Source organism: Thalassophryne amazonica, chromosome 13 (genome assembly GCF_902500255.1).
Source record: "Thalassophryne amazonica chromosome 13, fThaAma1.1, whole genome shotgun sequence".
NCBI lineage: Eukaryota > Metazoa > Chordata > Actinopteri > Batrachoidiformes > Batrachoididae > Thalassophryne > Thalassophryne amazonica.
The window spans coordinates 8,329,789-8,341,919 of record NC_047115.1 but is presented as its reverse complement, the minus strand read 5'-3'; the positions used below and the strand labels follow the sequence as shown (position 1 = coordinate 8,341,919).

The following is a 12,131-nucleotide window of genomic DNA, read 5'->3' as shown; positions in this document are numbered from 1 at the left end:
GAGTTCAACTTTCATCATCATGGGCGGGCGCATTAGTAGCGCTCTCCGTGGAGTAGTAGTGTACCTTAGCGGAGCTGATCCGCAATGTTTGTGACATCAGGTGACGTCGCCTATATAAACTTGGTGTAACTCTGCAGTTGTGTCAATTGCTAATGGTGCATCATCAAGACAGGTTCTACATGTTCCTTCACATTTTTCTTCATGCCCAAGGGATCCAGAGGAGGTGGTGCATCTAGTGAAGTCTGAGTTGAATGGAGGAGGTGACTGGCAGAGCTGATGTAATGTGATGTAACACGTATTCCTTGTGGTGTTCAGGCAATTTCCCATTGCTGGTTTTTGATTCCCAACTGTCTCAGTTTTTAGCATAAAAAGCAAAACATATTCCATTGGTGCCTAAGATTGGGTGTAATCTGCAGTAAAAGAACTGTTGAACATTGTGAGCAATCGGAAAGGTTTTAAACTTGTTTCATGACATGGGATAAATCAAGACCCACAAAACCTGAATAATGGGATATAATTGGTCCTGATATGGGGTAATCCTGTGTAAAAGTGGGTGAAAGTGGACAATAGGGGACATTATGCAATAATCAGGACCTGCGGTTCTTCAACTAGAAACCTCTGCAACATGAAACCCAAGAACAACACATCGTGCTCTTCAGCAGAAGACACTTTTGAGATATTAACACAAACATTTTACCTTTTTCAGAAAAGTGTGGGAAAAACACTGACGTCATGTTTTTGGGAATAATACATACTCTGGTGCATTTCTGAAAGTGTAAGAGAAACAGGTAACAAGAGATAGCATCCCTCAGGAGAACTCAACCCAGAATCACTCGGGACAATCGCTAAGGTGGCCTGGATAAGTCAGCACCTGGGAGAACTGGGTCTTTTATCATCATGTTACACCTAGCATATCCTGTATTTCACTTGAAGCAAAAATACTGATTTCAGTAAACTGCAAAGATGTTACACAAAAGGTTCAGCATAACTGAAATATGAGAAGTCTGCGATGGCTAAAGAAATGACAAATTAAAAAAATAAAGTAGGCAGCGATCACATCAGGTAGATAAGTCCACGAATGGATTTTCCAAAAAATATGTTAACATCCAGGGGCGGAGTTCTGCATGGGTGTCAAACTGATTCCAGAAAGGGCCAAGAGGGTGCAGGTTTTCTTTGTAACCACCCACTGCACCAGGTAATTTCACTGATTAATATCACTTTGAGCAGATGGAATCAGTTAATCAGTGAAATCACCTGGAAAAGCGCTATATAAATGCAGTCCATTTACTGCCTCCTGCTGGCCACAACTATACTCAAAATATTCCCAATGAAGCACTTATCTGGGACCTTATTGAAGCGATCACAGCTATTAATTCTCACCCCGACACCCAGGGTCCTGGTGAAGGTTTTGTAGGCATGTTTTCAGAGATTGTGCACCCTGGTGGTCACATTTATACGTTCTCTGCCTTTGGTGATTCATAAAAAAAAAAAAAAGATGTTAGAGGTAGAGAATGTTTCTAATCGGTTACATAAACATTCAAAGCTGAACTCTGATTTTTAATTTAAAAACACAAAAACGCTGAGCAAGACCCATACTGACCAGAAAAGCAGCAACTGGAATGCATTCAAAAATACAAAGAAGGCCATAAACGATGGGACGAAGTATAGTGAAAATGCAGGAGAGTATAAAAAAAAGAATAAGAAGGCAGGAAGGAAATAATGGGATGAGGGAAGTGAGAAGAGCTGTAAAGGAAGCAGCGATAAAATGTGATACAATCCTGCCCTCTAGTGTCGACCTGCTCTAATGACATGCTTGGTGAAAGAATAAATGTTACAATTGGATTTTAATAATTCTGAATATTTTGGTGTTGAGAAAATCATGATACTGTCTCATAATTTCTCAGAGTCCATATTCAGCTTCATGATTTTTTTTTGGACAAAATTTAAAAATGTTCAATTTGAAATAAAGATTAGCAGAAGACCACATGTAAACTGTTGGAAGCAGAGAATATTAATGTCTTCACACCTTCAATTAAAATAACTTCCTGAAGAGTAATTGTTTCTGGTCCAAAATGTTCAATTTCAGGTTTCCTTTATTCTACATTTCCAATATCAGAAAAAAAGTTATTTTTTATTTCTCAGAGCAAGGACAGAAACACTTTCTCTTCTTTTGGTGGTCACCCGCATATGAAGCAGGCGTGCTGCGGGTCTCCTACCACACCCTTATTCTTCAGCTCGGATGCAAAAACGTCCATCACGCTGTTCCGCAGCGACTTGTTGGCCTTAGTCACCAGGCAGTCCTGATCCTTTGGAAAATATGCAGTTTTTGCTCCTGAAATCTGAATTGATGATTCTGGAGGAAAAAAAAAGAGAAGAAAATGTTTCATGGTTGCAAAAATTTAAACAACAAAAACCATCTAAAATGTGCTAAAGTGTTTAATGAAGGCAGCTGCACTCCTTTTCCTGGCTGCTCTGCAAAAAATACATAAGTCACATTTTTGTGAAAACTGATGGCAGATTTTATTAAACTCATTTGACTTTATAATTAAAATAACTTCACGATTAATAATCCGAAAATACAGATAACCTCTGTCTCTTATAGCTCATGTGACCAAGGGGTGACTGGTATCTATTCAAATTTCAATAATCGATTCCAAATAGATTATACCAATTTGATATTGATTTGGGTTAGTGTTATTAAAACTGGTTTTGAGCCGTTACTTAATTGTCTAGTTACGCAACGTAATGCTAGTATTATAGTGACATCTGACAGCAAATTAATGAGGTATTGGTAGTTAATAATGATGGCTATAAGACTGATGGGACGGACCATCTCCCTCCAAAGATTTTCTATTGAGTTCAGGACTTGAGACTGGCCAGGCCACTCCAGGACCTTGAAATGCTTCTTACGGAGCCCCTTCTTAGTTGCCCTGCCTGTGTGTTTGGGGTCATTGTCATGCTGTAAGACCCAGCCGTGACCCATCTTCAATGCTCTTACTGAGGGAAGGAGGTTGTTTGCCAAAATCTCACAATACATGACCCCATCCATCCTCCCTTCAATACGGTGCAGTCGTCCTGTCCCCTTTGCAGAAGAGCACCCCCAGAGAATGATGTTTCCACCCCTATGCTTCGCGGTTGGGATGGTTTTCTTGGGGTTGTTCTCGTCCTCTAAACATGGTAAGTGGAGTTGATTCCAAAAAGCTCTATTCTGGTCTCATCTGACCACATGACCTTCTCCCATGCATCCTCTGGATCATCCAGACGGTCACTGGTGAACTTCAAACGGGCCTCTCAAACGGGGAGGTTGTTTGCCAAAATCTCATTCAAATCAGTATCAAATCAGTATAATCTATTTGGAATTGATTATTGAAATTTGAATAGATACCACCTATAGCCTATAGCAGGGGGTTCATATATATATATATATATATATATATATATATATACGAGGTCTCTTAGATAATAAACCGACCCTTTTATTATTTTTTTTTAACTATATGGATTTGAATGACATGCGATTACACCAATCATGCTTGAACCCTCGTGCGCATGTGTGAGTTTTTTCACGCGTGTCGGTGACGTCATTTCCCTGTGGGCAGGCCATGAGTGAGATGTGGTCCCGCCCCCTCGGCTGAATTCCTTTGTTTCACACGCTGCTCGAGACGGCGCGCGTTGCTTTATCAAAAATGTTTCTGGACCTGTGAGGAATATCCGAGTGGACACTATTCGAGAAATTAAGCTGGTTTTCTGTGAAAAGTTTAACGGCTGATGAGAGATTATGGGGTGTTTCTGTCAGTGTAAGGACTTCCCACGGAGCGGGACGTCCTGCAGCGCTTCCAGGCGCTGTCGTCGGCCTGTTTCGAGCTGAAAACATCCTAATTTAAGGCTTAATTCACCCAGGACATCGTGAGAGAACAGAGAAGATTCAGAAGAGGCCGGCATGAGGAATTTATGCGGACATTCCACTGTTTAAGGACATTTTTTTAATGAAAGACGTACGCGCAAATTCGCCGAGTCGTTTCCGTGACGACTCGGCAAATCTGTGTGCGCCGCGACAGGAAAAACACCTCCGTGTTGAAAACCATTTGTAAAATTCAGGCGGCTTTTAATGGCTTTCAACAAGTGAGTAACTGAGAAATTGTTTAACAGCTTGGGCATGTTCCAACTTGCCCGTTAAGATTTCCAACAGAGGTGTTTTTCCTGCCGCGACCCCCCGCGGTCGGGTCCAGCCCGACATGCGACTCTGCCCGCACGTTCTTTCATTACAAAATGACCGTTAACAATGGAATGTCCGAATAAACTCCTCATGCCGACTTCTTCTGAAAGTTCTCTGTTCTCTGACGACTTACTGCGTCAACAGAGCCTGAAATGTGGAAGTTTTCAACTTGAAACGGCAAGATGCTGCCGCCTCGAAGCGCAGATCGGCGTCAGGCGCCGTGGACCGTCCTTAAAGCGACACTACCAGACCAAAATCTCTCATCAGCCGTTAAAATTTTTACCGAAAACCAGCTGAATTTATTGAATGGTGTCCACTCAGTTGTGCCTTACAGTTTTGAAAAACATTTTATCAAACAAAGCAACAGTCTCTGAGCCATTCCTAAACAATGAAAAAAATCGACGAGCGGGTGGACGACTCCTCACTCAAAGACTGCCCACAGGCGAATGACGTAACCGACAGGCGTGAAAAAACTCTCGCATGCCCACGAGGGTTCAAGCATGTCTGATGTAATCACACGTGATTCAAATCCATATGGTTTTTGAAAAAAATAATAAGGTCGGATACTTTTCTAATAGACCTCGTATATATATATATATATATATATATATATATATATATATATATATATATATATATATATATATATATATATATATATATATATATATATATATATATATATATATACTGAAGAGAGCTGGGACCACAGTCATACAGATTACAGGGCAGCAAGGTCCCCCTGCTCAAGCCAGCACATGTCCAGGCCCGTTTGAAGTTCACCAGTGACCATCTGGATGATCCAGAGGAGGCATGGGAGAAGGTCAAGTGGTCAGATGAGACCAGAATAGAGCTTTTTGGAATCAACTCCACTTACCATGTTTAGAGGACGAGAACAACCCCAAGAAAACCATCCCAACTGTGAAGCATGGGGGTGGAAACATCATACTCCGGGGGTGCTCTTCTGCAAAGGGGACAGGATGACTGCACCGTATTGAAGGGAGGATGGACGGATGGGGTCATGTATTGTGAGATTTTGGCAAACAACCTCCTTCCCTCAGTAAGAGCATTGAAGATGGGTCATGGCTGGGTCTTCCAGCATGACAATGACTCCAAACACACTGCCAGGGCAACTAAGGAGGGGCTCCGTAAGAAGCATTTCAAGGTCCTGGAGTGGCCTGGACAGTCTCCAGACCTGAACTCAATAGAAAATCTTTGGAGGGAGCTGAAGCTCCAAACCTGAAAAATCTAGAGAAGATCTGTATGGAGGAGTGGACCAAAATCCCTGCTGTGGACAGTCTAAGGCACACCTGTGCACTAATCATGGTGTCTAATCAGCATCTTGATATGGCACACCTGTGAGGTGGGATGGATTATCTCAGCAAAGGAGAAGTGCTCACTATCACAGATTTAGACTGGTTTGTGAACAATATTTGAGGGAAATGGTGATATTGTGTATGTGGAAAAAGTTGTAGGTCTTTGAGTTCATCTCATACAAAATGGGAGCAAAACCAAAAGTGTTGCGTGTATATATATATATATATATATATATATATAATAGAATTTAGAATAGAATTTAAAATTCTTCTTCTTACTTATAAGGTTTTGAATAATCAGGTCCCATCTTATCTTAAGGACCTCGTAGTACCATATCACCCCAATAGAGCGCTTCGCTCTCAGACTGCAGGCTTACTTGTAGTTCCTAGGGTTTGTAAGAGTAGAATGGGAGGCAGAGCCTTCAGCTTTCAGTTTCCTCTCCTGTGGAACCAGCTCCCAATTCAGATCAGGGAGACAGACACCCTCTCTACTTTTAAGATTAGGCTTAAAACTTTCCTTTTTGCTAAAGCTTATAGTTAGGGCTGGATCAGGTGACCCTGAACCATCCCTTAGTTATGCTGCAATAGACGTAGACTGCTGGGGGGTTCCCATGATGCACTGTTTCTTTCTCTTTTTGCTCTGTATGCACCACTCTGCATTTAATCATTAGTGATCGATCTCTGCTCCCCTCCACAGCATGTCTTTTTCCTGGTTCTCTCCCTCAGCCCCAACCAGTCCCAGCAGAAGACTGCCCCTCCCTGAGCCTGGTTCTGCTGGAGGTTTCTTCCTGTTAAAAGGGAGTTTTTCCTTCCCACTGTAGCCAAGTGCTTGCTCACAGGGGGTCATTTTGACCGTTGGGGTTTTACATAATTATTGTATGGCCTTGCCTTACAATATAAAGCGCCTTGGGGCAACTGTTTGTTGTGATTTGGCGCTATATAAAAAAATTGATTGATTGATATATATATATATATATATATATATATACACTCAAAAAATATATATATATATATATAAAATATATAATATATAAATATATAATATATATATATTATAATTTTATAATTTTATATATAAAATATAATATACATATATATATAATATATATAAAAAATATATATATATACATATATACACACACACACACACACACAAGGTCTGAGGTTGTAACATGCCCAGCTCTTCCACCATTCGGAAGATTCAGACGGCTTTCAGTGGCTTTTTTTCAGTCTTGTGACTATCTGAGAAATTGTGGAAGAGCTGGGCATGTCACATGTCCTGTGAGACTTCAACACGGAGGCGTTTTTGCTGCGCCATCAGCTTCGTGCCGATGAATTTTGCCGCCACTCTTTTCATGGCAAAATCTTCTGTCACAGTGGAATGTGCCAAAAAAGTGCTGATGTCCACCTCTTCTGCAATTTCTCGGATAGTCACACGATGGTCCCACATCACCACAGCGTTCACTTTTGAAATGATCTGGTCATTTCAGCATGTTGATGGCTGCCCGGAGCACGGCTCGCTCTCCACCGTTGTGCGGCCATCTTTAAACCGGTTGTACCGCTCCTTAATCTGTGTGATGCCCATAGGATCGTCACCGAAAGCCGTCTGAATAATCCAAATGGTTTCCACCTGGCTGTCGCCCAGTTTCTGGCAAAATTTGATGCAGTCGCGCTGCTCCAGTCGTTCCACCATTTCCTTGCAAAGAAAAAACGACGAGAGACTCCACCCATCCTCACACAAAGGCTGCTTACAAGCAAATGATGTAATCGACAGGCGTGGAAAAAAAAAAATCACGCATGCGCGCAAAGGTTCAAGGTTGGCTCATGCAAGCACACATGATTCAAATCCATCAGGTTTTTGAAAGAAAAATAAAAAGGTCGGATACTTTTCTAACAGACCTCGTATATAAGGGGAAAAAAAAGATCTGTGGGAATTAAAATGAGAATCGAACTTTTCAACACAGCACTAGTCCCAGCCATGCTTGGCAGTATTTTAGGTAATACCCTCTTACGGAATGAACAGCCAAAGTGTTATTTTGCATTGGGTATTTGGTAAAATAGTTTCTTATTGGCAAAAATAAGAGATACCAATATGTTCATATGGACCAGTATACTGGTCGAGCTCCAGCTGCTCTGTGTGTGTCACTTCATAAAATCCGTCCTTACCGTCACACACAGCCAGTCTGTTTCCTCCGACGTACTGAGTCGTCCACTTATACTTCGTCTCCTTACTGCATTCTTCATACAAGCGACTGATTCTGATGAAACCAAAATCATAGCCCTGCATGAAGACAGCAAACATTTTCATGTGTTCAGATTGTCTGACACATGCTTCATAACGCCACGTTTCCACCTGAAACCTACATGGTTGCACATAGGTTTGCAGTATCGCTTGTTGCCAAAAGGGATGCAGATCAGGCCTCCGTTTTGGGGCACTTCAGCTTCAGGGCACTCTTTTGGCTCTGCATCTTTGCATTCTAGGATGGAAAAAAAATCCACATGAAGGAACTCATTAAATATTCATTCAGATTTAATTTGTAGTCCTTCAATTTCTACTTGCCAGTTTCTGCTTTTCCAGCTGAAACATTATTGTCCCAGAGATTAAATAATAATAGCTACATGATCCATACACACAGTTTAGGAGTGGGACAAAGTGTACACATTAAAATAAATACATTTACACATGTTGCTGTGTAAATGACATACACAACATTTTAAAAAAGTGTTCATACCGATTTGTTCATTCAGCTGATTTGGATTAAATCAACCTGAAATTAAAGCAGACTCATTGTTTTAACGCCATCATACTGTTGGGCTTGAAATTTCAAAATAAAAACATTCAAATATCTGTGCACCCTCCAGCATTTCAATGGAAATATGAAGTGCTTTCACACAATGGGCCTCATGTATCAATGTTGTGCACTTGTGGCGTAAACTTGAAATACACCAATGTCTCCGTGACATGTATCAAGCAGTGCGCACCTGCCCATTTCTGGCGTACGCCTGACGTGATCTTGATAAATGCGGTGGGTGGAAACGCTCGTAATTATAATAAACACGCCCATAAATATTCAGACTCTGCTTCAGACACACCCTCATTTTACGACATAGAAGCTGGAAAGACGGCAATGAAAAAGAACTCCACCAATCATGACGCGTGCCAATAGAGCGTCAAAAGCGGCCGTCGTATCAATTGTTTTGTAGTATATAATCAATAAAGTGTTACAGTGGTCCCTCATTAATCGCTGGAGTTACGTTCTAAAAATAGCCCGAAATATGTGAAACCGCGACGTAGTCAGCGTTATTTTTTACAATTATTATAGACGTTTCAAAGCTGTAAAACCCCTCACTACACAGTTTATACACTTTCTCACTTTTCTCTCGTGTGTAAACACTCTCAAAGTTCAAACCTTAGTAGGAAAATAATACCAAACTGTTTTCAGGCCCAAACATTTGTTTGAGAAATAAAAATAGAACGTTTTCCTATAAATAATTATGATGGCATTTAGAACTAACAAATTCATTTTAACGATCAATGAACGAGGTCGGACACAAAAGAAATTATTAATAGTGACTGACCAGTATTTCACAGATCGGGCCTCTGCGTTCTGACGCCGCGCCTTTTCCACTCACATCTCGCTGCAGCAGGTGTTTGTTTCCGAGTGACAAACACAGTTATGAGTAGTTGTTGGCACTCTTTTTTTCTTCTGGGCAACAAGATTCTTATAAACAGATACGCAGAACACAGAACACTAAAAAAAAAGGCATGCAAAATTGGACTAAATACTCCGCGAGACTCCGAGGCCACGACAGGTGAACGGCGTTATAGCGAGGGACCACTGTATTCTCTTTTCACATGTCAATAATTCTTGACATGTGGATATTTCTGTATTTATTTTATTGTGACAACTGAATGGAGATGACAAAACCTGGTTGCAGCACGGGCGAATTAAGGGAATGACGAAACTACAGTTGTTATTATCAATTTCATAGTCTAAAACGATCACACCACATGAAGTTAAGCTCAGCGCTGCTCTGGCTCCAGGCTCGAAGTCTGGAGAAAAAGGCGAAAAATGCTCCATAACAATCCTGCAAAGGCGGGATTTGTATTGATTATTATGTAGTATAATCAGGAAAGTGTTATTTATGTAACATATGCATTGATTTGTATAATGGCACTGTTTATCATGTTGATCATCTTCATTTTTGTGTGGATTCCAGCGCTGGTTCATTTTGGTGTATAATTTACGCCACCTCTTGACCTGGTGTATATTTTCAGCGCAGCGTACGCCAACGACCACATTGATAAATGCCAAGTAGCGCAGCCGTTTTGGTGTACACCCCATATACGCTCAAATATCGCCGTATGCAACGTTGATACATGAGGCCCATTAGGAGCATTTTATTGTGAAGGCTGACCCCATTCATAATTAAAAATCACTTTCCATTGAAGTTTCCCCCCAATTAAATTCTCTGTACTGGACTATAATATATATATATATATATATATATATATATATATATATATATATATATATATATATATATATATATATATATATATATATATATATATATATATAATTTGAGGAGTGCTTATTGGTTTCCCTCATGTTTCTGGAATTGCCCTAATGTCAATCACTGGGGTCAAAGTCATTTCTGACTGGTCCTCTACTCCCCCATGTCCTTGTGACAATTACTGCCAAACCTGGCATGGAGGCAAAGGTTAACCCAGGACAGATTTTAATGGGTTCATTCAGGCAAAGGTCATCAGAGTCAAGAAAAGATGTTCAGTCCAATTTGGAGGTGGATTCTGGAACTGCTTTGAGAAGATCAGCCACATTTCATAGGGTGAAGGTCAGTGTCTTTGGGGGTCAATAGGTCAAGTTTCAAGGTGACCACATCCTTATTGGTGCTGCACATACCCTACTTGTCCATGAGTACAGAGGCATAATTTAAGAATCTTATTCTGGAAAATGTGTAGCCTCCCAAAAAGGGTCCTAGTTTGCAAGTGTAAAATTTTGTCATTTCCTAGAGATGTTGTTCTTTGCCCGGCCCATGGTTTATACGATGTTGTGCACCGACCTGTCAGCTGGTGTTTGTGCAGAGCCTCCCTCAGTGTCTTCATATCCTGTAGCAGCTCAGCTGCCTGTGTACTGTTCCACTCAGCTGACAAGTTTTTGCTGCATTCTGTCGCCACCTGATGGTTCATGTCAAACAAACAGGTCATTTTTTATTTATTCTTCCTCTCATGTTGAAAGCAAACATCACGCTGGGGGAATTAAACCTCAGTTCATTGTTTCCAATCCTGAGTTAAACTGTGTTCACGTCGGTGTTCAGAACTTTACCTTCAGATCGGCTGACAGCTGCTCAAAGTGTTGATATTGTGAGCTGCATGTTGGATCTCCTCGTGTTGCTGACAGAACTGAATGAAAGAGAGAGAGAAGTAAAAAGTCATTGTGTTGAGTTTATGTACGAGCCATCTTTACCGGGATTTTCAACATTACCCGCCAGCGAGCAGAGCCAAATCACCGCTGTCCTCAATGCCATGTTTGCCGAGTTCTTCAGACACAAGTGCCAAAATAAAACCTGGACGAGTGAATTTAAGGCTGAGGGAGCAAAGTTTACATGATTGGCCAATGTTGTCTTTGAGTCACTGGAAAGCCAACATTTGTCAAACAGTTGTAATGAACTTTGGTTGGATCTCATGCGCTACACTTAAAATCATCAGTTTGTCCCAATTTTAATCAAGCAACACACAGATTTGTAAATTACTTGACGTCTGTGATACTATTTTGAATGTCTACCATTTACAACAGTTATCAGTTGTCGTTTGGAAAACACAGGGCTGTGAAAACGGAATTCATCATTGGGGGGTAATATTTTGCTCTGTAATCATGATCGTCACTGAGTTTTTAAAATGCCTATAACAAAGCCTTCTTTTTTTTTTAACGACATTGTGCAAGTTTTATATAATCCCCCCGCAATGAATTCCGTGGAGTTCTCACAGCTCTGTGTGTTCCAAACGACAACTGATAACTGTTGTAAATGACAGAAGGATTCTCTGTCCGACACTGATCTGTACAACAGATACAAATCAGTGTCCTCGAATGCACAGAACTCCGGAGAAAAATGCCCATTCAAAGTGTGGCTGTTACGACAGTTGTCGTGAAGCGGGACTGGTTGGTTGCTACGGCGACACTGTGTGAGTGCTGCTAAATGTAGCATGTAGACATCGGATACTTTTAGTCATCAACTTTTTAAAAGAAGTATTTTGTGGCATGTCTGTGTTACAGAGCTACATCGGACAGAGGGATGATGCCGAGAAAGACATAAAAAAAGTTTAATAATGACTCAAGAATCTGTGGAATGGCACTGGCTTGAATTAAATTCATGAACACATCTGAAATATTAAAGAAACGGGAAAAGCAAACTGCATCTGTGCCGTCACGAAACATGGTAAGAATTTTTCTGTCCCTGGAAAATAAACATTGTGCTGTTAAAACTGTGACTGTTTTTTTTTTTTTTTTGTCTTTTATTAATCTAGACTTTATTTATTTCATATGGAAAAAAGGTATTGTATCTCTTTAATGAATTAA

General features: G+C 40.7%; 1 protein-coding gene across 1 annotated transcript; it reads right to left on the bottom strand.

The window, feature by feature from the left end:
• Nucleotides 1–2,175: 2,175 nt before the first annotated feature.
• si:ch1073-126c3.2 (uncharacterized protein LOC555816 homolog) lies at nt 2,176–10,913 on the bottom strand. Its single transcript, XM_034185168.1, has 5 exons — nt 10,881–10,913; nt 10,618–10,732; nt 7,897–8,009; nt 7,699–7,813; nt 2,176–2,353 (listed from the first exon to the last, which is right to left on the bottom strand). The coding sequence occupies exons 2-5, from the start codon at nt 10,658–10,660 to the stop codon at nt 2,178–2,180; spliced, it is 447 nt and encodes a 148-aa protein (XP_034041059.1). The 5' UTR covers nt 10,661–10,732; nt 10,881–10,913; the 3' UTR covers nt 2,176–2,177.
• Between the last annotated feature and the right edge of the window lie 1,218 nt (nt 10,914–12,131).

Coding starts and splice junctions, on each gene's coding strand:
- si:ch1073-126c3.2 (XM_034185168.1), bottom strand. CDS start 10,660: ATGAAGACACTGAGGGAGGCTCTGCACAAACACCAGCTGACAG. Junction 7,814..7,896: donor GCAAACCTATGTGCAACCAT/GTAGGTTTCAGG, acceptor GTCTTCATGCAG/GGCTATGATTTTGGTTTCAT. Junction 2,354..7,698: donor CAGACTGGCTGTGTGTGACG/GTAAGGACGGAT, acceptor TTTTTCCTCCAG/AATCATCAATTCAGATTTCA.